Genomic DNA, 17533 nt, shown 5'->3' with positions numbered 1-17533 from the left:
ATATATGTAGTTTTGAGCAAATTAAACATTACATGATTTTTTCTTCCAGTTCTAGGGAATAGAACCCAGTAGTACTCCACCAGTGAGCTACAACCCTGTACTTTTTCCTTTGTTTTATTTTTGAGACATGGTCTCACTAAATTGCCCAGTCAGGTCTTAAGCCTATAATCTTCAATCCTCTGCCTCCCTAAATACTAAGATTACAGGTGTATTTTGTAAAAATCACAATAAGTAAAAAAAAAAGTTTTCTTGTTTCCTGCACATTTCTAATAGGTAACTTTATCTTGAATCTCTGTATATCATTCTAGAGTGTCTTTATGAAAACTCAAGTAGAGGCTGGGAATATGCCTCAGGGCTTACCACTTGCTGAGCATGCACAAGGCCTTATGTTCAATCCCCAGCACCACCACCAAAAAAAAAAAAAAAGTTTTTCAAAATAGAAAAGTAAGAACAAATATAAGCAAACAGGCACACTTACGTTATCATTTCTCACCCTTTTACATAAAAGGCAGCATACTGCATACTCTGTTCTGCATCTTTATTTTCTCAATAAAATTTTATATAGATCTGATGTGATTAATTTTATGTGTCAAACTTGATTGGGCCACTGGGTGCCCAGTTACTTGGTCAAACATTCTGGGTGCTTCTATAAGAATAATTTGGGATGACATTAACGTTTAAATCACAGATAAGCAAATTTCCCTTCAAACTCAAATTGAAGCATTGACTCCTGGCTGCGGAGGTCGCTCGGGGTCAAGCATCCAGGTTCCATTTCTGCTGCCACTTGCCCTGTCAGTCCCACCCTGGGTGCACCAAACTGGCCCCCGAAACCAGGCTTGGTGTCACACGCCTGTAAACCCAGTGCTGAGGAGGTGGAGATGGAAGGATAGCTGTGAGTCTGAGTTGCGTAGTGAGACCCTGTACCAAATACTTTAAAAAAAGAAAAAGAAATATTGACTCTTGCTGTATCTCAAGCCTGCCAATCTTTGGAGGAGAATTATACTGTCAGCTGTCCTGGTTTTCAGGACTTTGGACTGAATCAGAACCAAACCATTGGCCTTTCCAAGTCTCTAACTTCCAACTCACTCTGCAGATCTTGGGACTTGGCAGCCTCCATAACTTGTGAGCCAATTTAGTCTCTCCTCTGGTTCTCTGTGGAGAGCCCTAAAACAAGATATTTCCAGATCAGTACATTGAAAATATTCTTTTCCCTTTTCTTACTTTTGCTTTGCCGTGCATGTGTGTGCGTGCGTGCGCACATGCACATGCATGTGTTGAGACAGGGTTGAACAGTGTTTGTAGCTCAGGATGTTCACAAATTTATAATCCTACTGTCTCAATCTCCTGGGTTCAGGGATTATAGGAGTGCACTACCACATCCAGCTATTTTTAGCAACCTGAAATTCTTTTTTATTTATTTATTTGTGTGTGTGTGTGTGTGTGTGTGTGGCCAGCTCAGCCCACCAGGGGGCGGGGCTGGCTGGCATGTGGTGCTGGGGGATTGAACCGTGGTCCCTGTGCTTTGCTAAGCTTGTTCTAAGTAGGTGCTCTAGACCACTGAGCTATCTCACCAGCCCCAGCAACCTGAAATTCTATTGCACCAAATTTATTTAATCAGTCCTCTATTTTAGATGTTTGAGTGAGTGATCTTTAAATCGTTTAAATTAATAATAATAATGGAACAATGAATAACCTCAGGCTATATATTAATAATATAGTATTATGTATAAGTCCATCTACATGATAAGTTCTAGAACTAGGGTCACTAGGTTAAATAATACATGCATTTGTAATCTTAATATTGTGAAATTGTCCTAACCACAGCCATGGTCCATAACAGAGACTGAAGACTAGTGGCTTGTTGCTTTGCTTTGTTTGGTTTACACCTGTGGGTTATTTTTTAAAGTTGCTGATTTTTGTATTGGTGAGGGTGTGAAGCAACTGCAACTGTTATACTCAGCTAATGGGAATGTAAATGAGAACAAATATTTCAGAAAAGTTTGGCAGTTTCTTGTAAAATTAAATGCATGTCTATGCTATCAGTATGAGGAAGGGTTCAGTCAGAGAAGTTGAAGGGATTTCTGCCAAGGATTTGACTTCAGGTAGTTGTTGGGAACTGGTTCAGGAGTCTCTGCAAAGTTACAGTTTTTTAAAAAAAATTTAAAAATTGATAGAAATTATTAGCACAAAAAATTTTTTTAATGTATTTGGCACAGAGTCTCATTCTGCACCTCAGACGTGTAGTGATCCTCCTGTTTTCAGCCTCCCCAGCACTGGCATTGCAAGTGTGCACCACCATGCCTTGTCTTGGTGGCCAGCTCAGCATGCCTGGGGTGGGAGCCAGCATGGCATGTGGGACCAGGGGTTGAACCTTGGTCCCTATGCTTGGCAAAGCAGGCGCTTAGCCTACTGAGTTATCTTGCCAACACTTTGTAGTTTTTTAACTTAATGGTGGAGCTTTAAGTTCACAGGTCAGGGAGTTGGGAAGGGAAGATGGATAAAGGGGACAGAATAAACTAGAATTATCAGCGTGAGCTGGCAGCCTCAAGGACATACTAGAACTCATGTCAGCACTCACTGCCTCCAATCCCAGTGATGGGGGTGACCTGCAGGAGAAGCTGGGTACCTGGCCTTTGACCCAGGAGTTAGAGAAGTGAAGGCTCCAGGGAGAGGCAGAACATTTGCAGGCCTGGATGGTGCCTCAGTCAGTGAGGTGTGTGTGGGTTGCAGAGCGCCTGCTTGGAGCTCACCATGGTCAAATCCAGTATTGTTGCTGCTTTTTCCTCAAATCTCATGCAAGATGTCTGCTATGACCCACTCTAATTGGAAACATACATGGAAGGGAATTTGGGAAGTATAGTTTAGATTATAAAGCTACCACGAGTATGTCCCAGCAATTTCATTTCTAGATATATTCTTAAATACCTATGTTCACCAAAAAATATGTGCTACATTATTTTTGTGTCTAGTCTCTTTTTTACTTATTTTTTTTGTGGTACTGGGGACTGAACTCAGGACTTTGCACTTGCCAAGCAAGCTCTTATTCTATTGAGTTATCTCCCCAGCCCTAAAAGTTGAGAAGCATTTTTTTTTTTTTTTTTGCTGGCTCATGCTGCCTTAAGGGCAGGTTTGGTAAGGCACGTGGAACTCAAACTGTGGTCCCCTGTGCCTGACTGCGTTTGCATGAGCAGGCACTTAAACAACTGAGCTAACCTGCAGGCCCTGTGTCTAGCCTCTTTTGCTTGACATCATCTGTGAGAATCATTTATGTTGTCCCATGGAGTCAAGAGGTTGTTCTCTCTCACTGACCCACAAGTGTGTGCAAATAAAGTACATTTAATGTACCCAAAAGCCCATGTGCTAAAGGCATGGTCCCTGACCAGGGTTACTGGGAGGCAGTGGAAACCTTAGGAGGTGCCAGTAGGAGGTCTTCTTGTCATATGGTTTGTGTCTAAATGTCCCCCAAAGACTCACACAGTCACAGGGTGGGCTTCTAGAATTTATGACTGATTTACAATCCAATGCTGGGATTATGGGTATGAATGCTGTGGGCGGATAACCTGCTTTTTCTGCTTTTGCTGTTTTCCACACCATGAACTATTGCCCTCTGCCATGTGCCACTTTGCCTTGGAGCCAGCTGAGTAGGGACTGAAATCTCCACAAACCATGAACTAAATAAATCTTTCCTTCCTTAATTCTGGGCATCAGGTATTTTGCTCAACAACAAGAAAAAAATAACCAAGACAGTCCCTAAGGAGGACAGTGGGACATCAGCTCCTTCTTCCTCTATCATCCTGGCCTTGAGGTGACAGCTTTACAAACACTGCTGTGACAGGGTACTGTCCAAGCAAGGTGACTCATCAAACATGAACCAAAACTTTCAATTAAAAAGACATTTATTGCCTATACTTGTACAGAAATTGTGTACCTAAACCAAACCCATGCAAATTTTCCTATGAAGAATTTTATTGTTATCAAAAAAATAAAAATAAAAGCAAAAAAAAAATTAAAAAAAAAGACATTTATTTTTCAATCCCCAGTTCAAAAAAAAAAAAAAAAAAGACATTTATTGATAGTCTTTTTGAGACAGCATCTTTCTATGCAGTTCAGGCTGACCTTGAGCTCACTTTGTAGCCCAGGCTGGTCTTGACCTTCTAATGATCCTCCTGCCTCAGCCTCCTGAGTGCCGGGATTATAGGCTATTACTTTATTTTTTAATTTTTTATTTATTTATTTATTTATGTGTGTGTGTGTATGTGTGGCCAGCCCAGCCCACCAGGGGGCGGGGCTGTCTGGCATGTGGCACTGGGGGATTGAACCCAGGTCCCCGTGCTCTGCTGAGCTTGCTCTAAGTAGGTGCTTTAGACCACTGAGCCATCTCACCAGCCCTAGGCTATTACTTTAGCTTTGGTTTTTCAAGACAAGATCTTGCTATGTAGTTTATTTATTTAGGTATCAGGAATTGAACTCACAATGTCATGCTTGCCAAGCAGGTGCTATACTGCTGAGCTACATTCCTGCCCTTGCTGTTCAGTTTAAACTGGCCTTGATCTGACTGTAGCCCAGGTTGATCTTGACCTCAAGGTGCTCCTCTTGCCTCAGCCTCTCAGTGCTGGGATTACAGGCATGCACTACCATGCCTTGCTTACTCTTTATTTTTAAAATACTGTGCTTTGTCTATTTTATTGTTGATGTACTTTTGGGTTTTCAGTTCAGGTTTTTAGAAACATTGCCATGAATATATACATGCCTTGTGACATATAATTGAGCCATTACTCTGTAATATGGTTGGCATTTATCAGTTTTATTAGGTACTGCCAAGCCGTTTCTAGGGAGTTTGTAATTTAATTGTTATGAAATAGAGTCTAAGCCAGGTATGGTGGCATATGACTATAATCCCACTTGGGAAGCACTTGGGAAGCTGAGGCAGGAGGATCACTGCAAGTTCAAGGCCAGCCTACACAGCAGAGACTCAGTAAAAAAGAGGAGGAGGATAAAAGGGAAAAGAAAGGAAGAGAAGAAGAAAGAAGGAAGAAGGAGAAGGGAGAAGGAAGAAAGAAGAAAGAAGAAAGAAGAAAAAAGAAAAGCAGCAGAGTCCAGAATACTATGTGTTTGGAGCTGGAGTGGGTGTTTGCCATGTGCTCCATCTGTTCTAACTTAGAGTTCTTTTCTTTCCCAGACTGCCCCCATCTCCAGGGAAGCTGGCAGGGGTGCTCAGCTTTCTTTACTCGAGGCATCTAGGTTTGGCAAGCCTTTTGGGCTGGAAGCCTGGACATTTCTGGTGATGTCCAGGGCACACCCTCTTCTTGGTTCACAGGCCTACTAAAGAGCAGTGGGGCAGCCATAGAACCTTTATCTTGGCTTTCTTTTTTTTTTTTTTGCGGAACCGGGGATTGAACTCAGATCCTTGCGTTTCCCAGTCAAGCGCTTATCGTACTGAGCCATCTCCCCGGCCCCTTTATCTTGGCTTTCTCCTGGTACCATCTGTGGCCTTCCCCGGGAGCATACAGTATCCCCAATATGGGAAGCTCTGTATTGTGGGTTCTCCCAGGTAGCCAGATTGCCCAGGGTCTAGAAGTGTGAGGAATCCTATATAGGAGACATAAAAGGAGAGGAGACCATGGTTCATTCTGTGTGTTGTCCCCGACAAGCTCATGGGTGTCTTCTACTCCACAGAGCCTAGCACATAACTTGCCCTTCACATACATTAGGTAAATATTTGCTGAGTGAACAGTTAGGAAATGACTGCAGGCAATGGACAATTAGCTAGTTTGTGTTTAAGACACACTACACTAGGGATAGTTTTTCCAGGTGGGAAGGTAGCATAAGGAGGGGGCAAAGATTCATGAAGTCAAGTACTGTTTGCAGAGCCAAATGATAAACATAAAAACTGGGTTTGGTGGGGACTATGGTAAAGTCACATGCTCCTAAAGAGACAGCTGCCATTTAGTGCAAACCTTTGATGCTAGGATGAAATGAGCTTATGCTGTGAGATCTGGTATTTAAAAAGAAACCTGAAAATCAATTATTTTGTGAAGTAGGGGTGGGCTGAACAAAGTACATCTGCAGGCTACTTTGGGTCCACCGTCTACCAACGTGGAAAAGAACAGATATGAAATACCACGGGGGAGCCCAGCACAGTGGCGCACACCTGTAATGCTAGTGCTCGGACGACGTACGCAGGAAGATCACTGCAAGTTTGAGGCTGGTCTGGCTACCAAGTGAGCTCAAGGATAGCCTAAACTGCACCGAGACCTTGTCTTAAAAAGAAGAAAAAGGGGAGGGGGATGGAGGGGGGAGTGGTAGATAATGATAATGGAGTGCCTCAAACGGTGGGAGTGTGGAGAGGACTAGGCGGGCGAGGATCGGAATGTGAAAGCTCTCAGCATCCACGCTGCCGCAGGACAGATTCTTCTCAAAACGCCAGAGAGCGCACAAATCACCCGAAACGCTGTTAAAAGTTTTTGAAGCGATGGAGACAGTCCTGTAGTAGAGCTTTGGAGCAAAGGAAGGACGCAATGGAAACAGCTGAGAAAGATTAATTTACCAAGTGTACAGACTGGAGACCAGGAGACAGGTTAGAGGCCGCGGGGATCCAGTGGATATGATGTTCAGAGTCTGCGATCTCAGCCCTCTGGAAAAAAAGCGGGCCCTCAGCCGCCCAAGCCCTCTGTCTACTAGTTCTGTCGGAAGGAGCGGCGTGCTCGGACCCCTCGCTTTTGGCATTTTGGGGAAGACTGTCGCCACCAGCTGAAATGGGGGTGGTGTGTACCTCGACTAACTAGAGGGGAGGCAGGAACCTCTGACGACACGGAGCAATGCCTCTTTGCTCCCAGATTCTGTGGAAGCTCCACATCCCACCCTGCTGGGCTGAGCTAGGCACATCCCGCTGCCATGACGACCGCCTCCATGGAGACCGGGAGTAGAGGCTGCGGTCCCGGGGGGCGACCGCACAAGCTTTCCCAACCCCCGTCACGCATGCTTGCTTTGTTCTGATGCTTATCTGGGCCAGGCTGGGCTCCCGGATGTGTCTCGGTCCCTATAGACGCACTTTCTCTGAGGCTGGGATTTGGGGTGGAAAGGGAAAACGCCGAAACCCCTAGGTCGCAGAGACGGAGGGATGTTTGGTCAGTTATTAGACAGGACTAGTGCGGCTCGAAGTTGGCGTGAAATACAGGCAGAAAGGCCAGCTTCTGGAGTTACATCTAGCTCCGGAGCCCCACTTGAAGGCCAAGCAAGGAGGCTAGGCCCGCCCCAGTCCCCTCCCAAATTTAGGCGGAGGCGGGAGGTTCAAACTCCCCCCCTCCAGCAAAGGCGGGTCTGGGGCGGGACCTATCCGAGACACTCCTTCTCTCTCCCTTCGGTTGGACTTTGGCAGCCGTTATCGCGAGAACTCGTCACGCCCTGGGCAGCCGCGGAATCGCAGAGCGCAGCCGCAACCGCAGTGCCCCTGCACGTGACGCGAGTACCTCGTAGCTGGTTGGCAGTTCTCTGGCGCTAGCTCATTCGTCTGAAGCGGCCCTTGCCCCACCCCCCAGTCGACCAATAGGCGCAGGCGGGGGCGTGCCTGAGGCGGGCGGGAGCAGCGCGGGGCTCTCTTCCTCGTGCTCAGCATTGATCCCCGGCTGTTGCCGCCTCCGCCGCTGCCGCCGCTGCCGCTGCTGCCACCGTCGCGGTCGTCCCCACCCTGCCCAGTCCCGGGGTGTGCCCGCAAGGTGAGATTGCCCTTCCTCTCATGGCTTCCGCTCCCCAGCCCCCGCTCGCCGAGGTTCTGCTCTTCGCGTCCCCGTCCTAAGCTGTTGGTGCCCGGGACCCCACCCTCTGTGATAGGCGGATTTGGGCTGGGGGTTCCGTTGTCCGACCCAAGTTTGGAGGACTGCCCAGTACCAGATCGGTGGGATGTCAAATCCTAGGGATCTGGGTGACCGTTAGCTGTTGCTTGCAGCAGGGGTGTTTCCTGCGGCGCGCTGTCGCGGGACACGGGTGACACAGTGAAGGGGCATAATGGGGGCGGCAGTGTTGCTTCCCCTGCATCACAGCTCTTTGATCCGTCACGCTGTCTGACCTTGGACGAGTATCTCTCGGCGCCTCCTGTGCCTCGGCACCCTCGCGGCAGAGGGCTGTGAATGTCATGTCTGGGAGTGCGGGCTCCGGAGGTGCCTGCGTCAGTGAGGTGGAGTCGGGGGGCGTAGAGGGCTGCGGTGAAGGCAGGGGCTCAGGGAATTATCTCGGAGGAACGTCGCCTTGCTGCTCGGGATGGGTATGGCGGGGCACGTCTAGCTGTATTTGTCCCCCGAGTACACAACAGGGTGAGGATGAAAATGCCACACCCACGGGGATGTAGGCAGGAAAGGGCACGGGATTCCTCACCTGGGCCCCTGAGAACTTGGCTGCCGCCTCCCCACTGTCGCGCTGCAGAAATAATTCGATTTAGGTTGTGGGCTAGTGCACCTGTTAGTGAATATGGCCGTGTTAGACTGAAAAGGGCGCCTCAGCTTGCCTTTCTTCGTCAATCTTGATATTGGGAAGTGGTGATAGCGCTTTACTCCGGGAAGCTGAAGAAGGTCGGAAGCAGCTGTCACTCCCTGAATCCAGACTGGCCTCTGTTTCTTAGGGGTGCAGGTCATAGGGTCAGTGCGGGCTGGTTGGGATAGGCCATCTGGAGGCTAGAGAACTCTCAGCATCCTTGAGCTGAGGGCAGGCGAGCTGAGGACAGGTAGAGTGTGGGGACAGGATTCTGGGCTGGTGGGGGGCTATGTGGCAGCATTAGTTCAGAGACAGACAGGAGAGACGGTGGGGGCCCCTTCCCCACTTCACCCCGCCCCCAGCACACTATTTCTGAGGTCAAAACAAAACAAAACAAAACCCCTTACCTATCTTGGACCTTTGTTGGAGGGAGGAAGGAATGGCTGAGTTGTGGCCCCAGACCTGATTGCCAGCTTGTCCTGTGGTGGTCCTGCGTGTGCCCAGTCCTTTGTCAGGTTCTGGGAGGCAGAGTGTGGCCCTATCTGGAGCCTCAGTGAGTGTTCTTTGTACAGGCTTGGAATTTAATGAGAGGCTGGGGTGCTTTCTGCTGAAGGGAGTGTTTTGAGCCCTGTGATGGGTGTGGGGGAAGGAAGTGGTCGGAAAAGGTTGTTTTTCTGGCCTCATGCAGAGAAAGATTTCTATCCAGGCTGAGAATGGGAATTGAGTAATTTAGAAATGAGTCCCCGAGAAGTTGGACATGATGCCAGCCATATAGCAGAGGAAGCTGGTGGAGCTGGCCTCATGATGCCTTTGGGGTTTGAGGGCTGCCTCTGGGGAAGAGAGGTGGTGGCAAGGGAGTGGGCAGGAGCAGTGCTTTGCCTTGCATCAAGTGTCTTCCGTCTTTGTGTAGTTTGGAGGTTGGGATCTTCTTAGAGCAGCCTGAGGTAGCATCCAGCACTCTTGAGGGCAGAACTCTCGAGTCCTGGTTGTCATCCAGCTGCCTGTCCACATGCTAGACCCTGGGTAGGGTAGCCTCAGAGCAGTCTTTGCAAGTCCAAGAGGAGTATGAGGCCTCAGCTCCCTGTTTCCGAGAGGAGGTTTCCCCAGTTTTTCTGAGAGCAACCAAATGCCAATGAAGCCCTCGAGGCCCTTCTCCCAGGTTTTTATCCCTCCACATGCTGTGACGTCCAGGGGCTCCCCCTGACTTGTTGATAGCCATCTAAGGTAGGGAGGGAGACAAGATAAATGTTTTCCACGTTTTTTGAGCCCCTCTGGCTGGGGGAGGGGGTGGGCAGAGAGCTCCCAACAGTCTGCTCTCTGGTCCTCCCTCAGGGCCTGGCTGCCCTGGGAATAAGGAGTGGAGGCAGTAGGAGAGAGATCCTCTTTGCCTTTGAGCTATTTTCTCAGAAGCTGAAGTCCCTAGGGCTTACTCTGAGGGCCACTCCTGGCTCCTTCAGGGTTGACCTGAAGTGGCTGTCCTTCTATGCCTCTCTTCCAGTGGAATTGCTGTTGCTTTAGAAACCAGGCCCTTGGGGCTTTGCTTCAGCCGGTAGGGGAGTGGGGGGTGCATACATTTTTGCAGATACTCAGGCACAGTTGCACCAAATCCTGGGACAGCAAGGCCACTGTTTACTCTCTGGTGTCAAAGAAGTGACAGCAAGGGCAGAGTCTGGATTTGAACCAGGATTGCTGCCCCTGGGAGGGCCTCATGGCTTGGGGACTTGGCTAGTGCAGGAGCAGGGTAGAGATAGGACCATACTGGGCTTGCAAGGTATCCAGGCCGCTCTGGGTGAGTGTGCTGCAGCAGAGGAGGCCTGGTGCCCTCTTTTCCTGCTTGTAATGAAGATTTGCTTGGATGAGAATCTGGCTCCCTGGAGAGAGCCACAAACAGATTCTCTGATGCAAAAGGTTTGGTTTTCCACCTTCCTGTGGGCCCTTGCAGCCACTTGTGTCCTCATTCTGTGTTCTCACAGAGGGTTGCAACAGTTCCTGAGCAATTGCTCTGTCTTGAGTTCCGGGTACTGCAGGAGACATGGGTCCTGCCTATAGTAGCCCTTTCCATTTCAGGATGGGTGCAGATAGGCAGAGAGACCCTGAGAATTGTGGGTGCTGACCACACCTGCCTGGGAGGCTCTTCTTAGTGTGGTCATTCACTCACTCAACAAGTGTAAATGAAATGCATCTGCTGTCAGGTTCTGTGCTGGCACTAGGGACAGAGGTTTGGGAAAAACACAACCACTGTGCTCTTAAAGTGGGGAAGATAATTAACAAATGGTCCCAGAGAGTGGGAAAGGGAATCCTTTAAAGAATTTCAGATCTTTCCTGGGATTTGGAGTGGGATGGAAGCACTTCTTTAAAAAGATGTCAGGTCTAAGACTGAGGAGATGTGTGGCTGGAGGCACAGAGGATGGGCTGGGCGAAGGTGGACAGGGACCAGGTAGTGTGTATGAGAAGACAAGAAGGGACATTGCAGGTCCTGGGTGGGAGTGTTTCATGAAAAAAGCCCAGGAGATTTTGCTCCAGCCAGTAGTTAAAGAGTTTCACCTCAGCCTTCAGAAAGTATCCTGGGGGCTGGGAGACCTTGGGGACACTGGGCTGTCACTGATCCCTGGCTGCGTAAGTGTGGGATGGCAGCCTCTGCAGGGATAGAAGAAGGCCTGGCACCCTTGCATTTGGCCTGAGTACAGCTTCAGGGGAGGGTTGGGGTAGGAGGGTTGTGGCAGGCTGTTTTCCAAGGCCAAACTTCCTGGAGATAAGCTAACCCCAGAGCAGCCCTGGGTAGAGGTGAAGGGGTACATTTTGCCTCCCTGAATTGTGGGGCCTGGGAGTTGGCCTCTGGGGAACACTTATCCCTGAAGCAGTTTGGGCATTGGTGGTAGACATGTCTGGCATAGGGAACTTGGGAGGGATGTGATTTCACCCCTATTCCTAAGCTACTCAGCATCCAAAGGACTTGAGGTTATGTCCTGCACAGGCCTAGGCCCTGACTGAGACCACTCTGTGGTTTCTCTTCATTCTCAGGACTGACCAGGGTCGCTCATGGGTCACTTATCTCTAAACACTTCAATGTGTTTCTCTCAAAAACTAAGAACATAACTTCTTTATATAGTATAATTCCATTACCTCAGCTAACAAAACCAATTTTTTTTTTTTGTGTCATCTACCATTTAGGCCACTAACATTTCCTAGTATCCCTAAAAGACCTTTTTATAGGGAGTTAAAAACCTTGTTCCCACTTCTTTGTCTTCTTGCAGCTAATATGGTTAAAAACAAAACAAAACTAACACTCAGTTGTCCTCTAGATTTTCCTGTCTTCTTGTCCTGTATGTGTGTGTTACTCTAGAATAGGGGTTGGCAAACTTTCTGAGAGGGCTGGATGGTAAGTATTTTAGTTTTTGCAGGCCATATGGTCTCTGTTACAACCACACTGAGTTTTGTTTTAGCACAAAAGCTGTCAGAGACACATCTAAATGAATGAACAGTTGTGTTCCAGTAAAACTTTATTCACAAAAAAACAGGCAGTGGCCCATAGGTTGTATAGTTTGCTGATTAGATAATCTAGAACACTCTCCCTTCCTTTTTTTTTTTTTTTTTTTCTTTTTTTTCTTCTTGCAGTTTGAAAAAAGCAGGTCAGCTGTCCTGTGGCATCCCCTAACTTCCTGGTTTCTCTCATTGCTTGCTTGTAGCCATTTAGTTTGTTCTGCTGCCCTCTGTATCATTCAGTAAATAAGAAGTTGGGTTTGGAGGCTTGGTGAGATCCAGGTTAAGTGTTTTGGGCAGGGATGCAGAGACTTTGGGCTGCCTCACATCAGGAGGCATCAGTGTATCAGGTCATCTTACAGTGAGGGAGAGGGGATCAGCCATTGTGGCCATGTGATGTCACATCCATGCATTACAAGTTTGTGCTTTTCCTTTAAGAACACCAGGGGTTGGGCCAGGGAGGTAGCTCAGTGGCACAGTGCCTACCTGACAAACATAAGGCCCTGAGTTTTATTCCTGGTACAAACAACAGCAACAACAACAACAACAACAAAAAGAACATCAGGTCAGCAGATATGGTAGAACACACCAGAAATCCCAGTGCTGTGGGAGGCTGAAGCAGGAAGATCCCAAGTTCAAGCCCAGCCTCAGCAATTTAGTGACATAAGGAGACTGTCTCAAAATAAAAACGACTAAGGTTGTGGTGCATCGCTATATTCCCAGCATTCTGGGAAGCACAGGCAGGAGGAGCATGGATTTGAGTCTAAGTCAGGCAATTTATCAAGATCCTGTCTCAAAAGTCTGGGAGCCTGGCGAAAGTGTACATGCCTGGGTCAGTAGGGTTTAGTCCTATCACTTTGAAGGCTGGGGCAGGAGGATTGCCACAGATTGAAGGCTAGCCTGGGCTACATAGTGAGTTCAAGGCCAGCCTGGGTTACAGAGTGAGACCTTGTCTTAAACAAAACAAACAAAAGGGCTAGGAATCTAGCTCACTGAGAAGGTGTTGTGGAGGTGCTGGGTTCAATCCATCTTACCATACTGGTGAAGTCAAACTCCAGATCCAGTCACTGGCACTGGGTGTCTCCTTCCCATCAAACTTCCGTCATGGTTCAGCATCCACTGACTGTTGTTGCCTCTGGGGTAAGGAATGACTTGGCATTTGGTCATTTGGTTGTTTACCACCAAGAATATCCTGTGAAGAAGAGCTTTCTGTCCACCACCAGGGTAGTTCACTTAGAAGAAAGGAAGAGAGTCTGAATTATTTTCCTTTAATTGCCACTTTTCAGAGCAAAGAGTTAGGGCACTGCTACCGCCAGCGGTGACACGTGAGGCCTGGGTTGGTTTGTTCTGCTTTCTCTCTTCTTTTTCTTTCCTCTGTGATGCTCTGATTTCATGTATTCTGTTTCTATTGGTTATGCTTATTATTCTTTTTGATGCTGAGATGGGCCTGGCTTCTAGGGCAGCTCGCAGGGACTCCTGCACTGAGGCAGTCTTGTGACTCAGGCTTAGGTTTGGGCCTAAATGGGGGACTATCTTGGGGGCTCTGGTCTGTTTTTAGCCCTGACCTGCCACTGGGAGTGAAAACTCCAGGGAGACGCTTGTATGTGGTCCTTTCCCCCGTGTCCCCCAACCTGCACCATCTGCATGAGGTGGATAAAACATACCCTGCTTTCCAACTGCCCTTCCTGCCAGCCTTAGGGGAGCTAGGCACATAAGTCCTACGCTACCACTTTGGTACCCATAAGCTCAACATGTGTTAGTACAGTGTTGGGCAGGGTTGAGGACTCTTGGTGCTTGGGCAGAAGCCCCCGTGCTGCAAGATGCAGGCCCCGCTTGAGGTGTAAAGGGAGCCTGTCTGCTGGCCACAGGCACTAGATGATCCCTCATCCCTATCCTTCAGGCTCCTACTTGTGTCCTGGAACATGGGAGGCTGCTGAGCTTGAGCGGTGGTGTCCGGCAGGTGCTGTGTGTCTCACCCTGTGGCAGGGAGGGCGTCCATGGCTGCAGCCAACAAGGGTGAGTGTCTTCCTGGTGCACCGTTTGCATACCTCCTTCACTGGGTGGGGGATGGTTACTATCACATGTATGGCTGGCTTTAGCTCTGTGTGTGTGTGTGTGTGTGTGTGTGTGTGCACAATTTGGAATATGTCAGTGTTTATGCCAGGTCCCATGCCCTAGCAGGGACTCTGGCTCTGCAACATATACCTCTCCAGAGGTATATGCTCCTGTATCCCTGTATACCAGCCTCCTTTGCATGTGGTAAGCACTGAGGCTGGGAAAGTGGGCACAGCAGGTTATGGAGGGCATCTGACTTCATTTAGGCTCCAAAGGACCAACTGAATGAATGAATCTGGACTTCATCCAGGGTTATAGGTAAGGGAGACATAGTAAAAATTGAGTGTTAGTTTGTGGGGCACCACAGGGAGTTCCGAGGCCTCTGTAGAATATCCAAGGACTCAGGCTTAGGGGCCAGAGATCCAAGAGGTCTGGAGTCATACCCGTGGCTTCCTTCAGCTGAGTGCCCATTCAGCCCAGGCCTCCAGCTTGCCATCACCTTGTGTGTTAGTGAGCTTTCTGTTCCTATAACAAAATACCTGAGAGAAATCAACCTAAAAAGAAGGAAAGGTATATTTTGGCAGACAGTATACAAGATTTCAGTTATTGGCCACATGGCCCCTGTCTTATTTTCCTTGTTACTGGGACACAATACATAACACACACAAGTGAAAGGAGGGAAGGTTTATCCAGGCTCACAGTTTATAGAAACTTCAGACTATTGTCAACTGGCTCCAAGGTATAGTGGCATGGCAGAGGGACACAACAGAGGAAAAAGAGCTCATGCCCTAGCAGTGGGAAGCAAAGAGAGATGGTAGAGTAAGGGCATGTCCTTCTAGGCCATACCACCAGTGACCTGTCTGTACCTCCCAAATCACATTTAGTTGTAAACTCTTCAGTGGATGACTAGTCCACTGATGAGTATCACACCTCTGTGATCCAGTCACTCCCGAAGGCCCCACCTATGAGCATGCAAGGCTTTGGGGGACTTCTAGGTATAAGCCAAAACAGGCCCTATTGTTTGGCCTGTGGTGAAGCAGAATGTCGTGGCAGGGAATGCATAGTAGAGAAGCTGCTCATCTCATGGAAGCCAGGAAACAGTCTGGAAGAGGTGGGGGTTCCAGTACACCCATTCAGGGCTCAGTGACTTAGAGGTCCTCTAATTTTATCACTTCCCATTGGTGCTGTAGCCTGGTGATCAGTCCTGCAACCCAAGAGCCTTTGGGGGACAGGTGGGATCCAAACCATAACACTACCCTTCCTTGTGTCAGAGAACCCAACTGAGCTCAGGGACAGCCTAGCTACAGGACAACTGAGGGCCGGGATGGAGGCCAAATGGGCAGAGGGATGATGGGGAGAGGCTGAGAGGTTCCCAGCTTCTTCCTTCTTCCCTACCAGTGATTGGTGAGCTCCTATATCCAATCCAGCTGCAGCCTCTCTTAGATGGGCTAAATGACCATCTTGCCCCCCTTCATTTCTCCAGCCTCCAAGCAGGTCCCTAGGGCCTGTCCCCATCCATGCCCACGTTGTCTGAGGCCATCAGGAAATGCAGTCCAGGGGCCTCATGCACTGATAAACCTGCCAGGGATGACACTTGGCACTATGCAGGAAAACTGGGGGTAGGGCACGGGCTTGGGAGGATCTATCTGGAGGCAGTGTCTTCCTGTCTGGTACCATCCGCCCGCTTCCCAATGAAGCTCCTATCACTCAATCCCTTAATACCCCTATGCCCACAGTTGAGCCCACTCTTTTGTGTAGGACTGAGCATACTGTAGGGGTTTGGGGAACCTTAGGCCTCATGATTGCCAGTGTCTGCCTAGCCCTGAAAGAAGCCCTTCAGTTGGTGCTGGGGATGTTATGGGTAGTTTGGGGACAGGGAAGGAATGAGGGAGTATGGTTTCTTGGGCAAGAAAGAAGCCAGCCGTCCTTAGATTGTTCTCTCACTCTTCCCAGGCAACAAACCCAGAGTCCGGAATATCCGCTTTGCGGCAGGTCATGATTCAGAAGGCTCCCACAGCCATGTCCACTTTGATGAAAAGTTGCATGACTCGGTGGTCATGGTCACCCAGGAGAGTGACAGCAGCTTTCTGGTCAAGGTATGTATATGTATACCTCCTTCCTCATTAACCTCACTTTGTCCATCTCTTTCACTCTGCCTGCCCCTCCCTCCCCCCGCTGGTCTGTCCCTTTTCCTTGGCTGGGTTTGTGGGCTCATTTTTGCTGCTTCCTGAGCTTTCCCCATCTGTAAAATGGGAGAATCGGTTTAGAACCTTTGTTGTCATTATCTTTACTTAGACAGTAGCAGCGGAAGAAGGCTGGTGTTAGGGTTGTGCCACAGGCCAGGGCTCAGGTGTGGGCCTACTACTGTGGCCGTTGGCAGGTCACCTGTGTTTGTCTCCTCTCCAGTTGACAGTTTATATCCATAAAGTTGTTGTGAGAGTGGAAGGGGGCATGTGGGTACAGATTTGAAGCTAATGATGGCGATAGCATGGTGTAACTATATTCTTTGCTGTATTTCCAGCTCATATAGTTTCTTTGTAGTGGTATTTATCCCCCCACATTTTCTTTTTTTGGTGCTGGGGATTGAATCCAGGGCTTTGCACATGAATTGTTTTGTACATGCTGTGTCACAGCTACAGTCTCAGCTCTTGCCCCATGTTTCTCTTTGGTGGAGCACTTCCCTCTCTTACTCATACCGAGACACCTGTCAGTGTGGCTCATCTGGCTGTTAGGACACTGTTGGCCCCATATCCACATGGAGGAGGCAGGAAGGGCTCTTTGGAGGGACTGGATTAGAGAGAAAGGGATTATAGCCTTCAGCTTGGTCAATAAGTCAGGGATCCACAGAGCTGGGTAGAGTGACCTGTCAAGCACAGAGATCTAGTCTATTTACACTGCCCTGAAGCGGGGCTTGATGCCTGCTCCAAAAGGGACTCAAGATGGGTGTAGTAGCACAAACCTATAGTCTTAGTGCTCTGGGAGACTGAGGCAGGACGATTACAAGTTCAAGCCCAGGTGGGCAACTGAATAACTCAGTGAGACACTGTCTCAGAACACAAAATAGAAGAGGGCAGGGGATATAGTTCAGTGTGCAAGCCAGGGTTCAAGCCCCAGTAATAAAAAAGGTGGGAGAGAAGGGTGGGATAGGAAAGGAAGAGAGAAGTGGAAAGAAAGAGCTCAAGTTTGTATCTATTTATGTCTAACTGTAAAATCTTCGTTCTTTTTCTACAGCTGACAGATTTCCCAAAAGGAAAGTGGAATGAACCAAAACTTTTAAAAATAGCTGGGTGTGGTGGCACATGCCTATAATCCCAGCACTCAGGAGGCTGAGGCAGGATTGTTGCACATTCCAGACCAACCTGGGCTACAAAGTGAGCCCAAAGCCAGCCTGAACTACATAGTGAAACCCTGTTTCAAAAAGATAGATAGATAGGGCTGGCGAGATGGCTCAGTGGTCTAAAGCACCTACTTGGAACAAGCTTGGCAAAGCACAGGGACCGCGGTTCAATCCCCCAGCACCACATGCCAGCCA

The 17533-nt window shown here is 48.6% G+C and overlaps 1 protein-coding gene across 4 annotated transcripts in view; it reads left to right on the top strand.

The window, feature by feature from the left end:
- The first annotated feature begins 7571 nt into the window (after window positions 1-7571).
- The window catches only part of CUNH20orf27 (chromosome unknown C20orf27 homolog), a 14096-nt gene continuing 4134 nt past the window's right edge, over window positions 7572-17533 (top strand). Inside the window, exons 1-3 of one of the 4 annotated variants that reach the window (XM_023718651.1) lie at window positions 7572-7715; window positions 13847-13962; window positions 15955-16097. In XM_023718651.1, the coding sequence (XP_023574419.1) occupies window positions 13944-13962; window positions 15955-16097 (162 nt within the window). In that variant the 5' untranslated portion in view covers window positions 7572-7715; window positions 13847-13943. Of the gene's footprint in view, window positions 7716-7804; window positions 7867-13846; window positions 13963-15954; window positions 16098-17533 lie in introns of those variants that run through there. The other 3 variants (XM_023718650.1, XM_004634262.2, XM_023718649.1) reach the window with 3 other exon arrangements.

The sequence above is a fragment of the Octodon degus genome, unplaced genomic scaffold (genome assembly GCF_000260255.1).
Source record: "Octodon degus isolate 3935 unplaced genomic scaffold, OctDeg1.0 scaffold00060, whole genome shotgun sequence".
NCBI lineage: Eukaryota > Metazoa > Chordata > Mammalia > Rodentia > Octodontidae > Octodon > Octodon degus.
The sequence above is the reverse complement of the archived record's forward strand: the minus strand, read 5'-3'. Positions and strand labels throughout refer to the sequence as shown.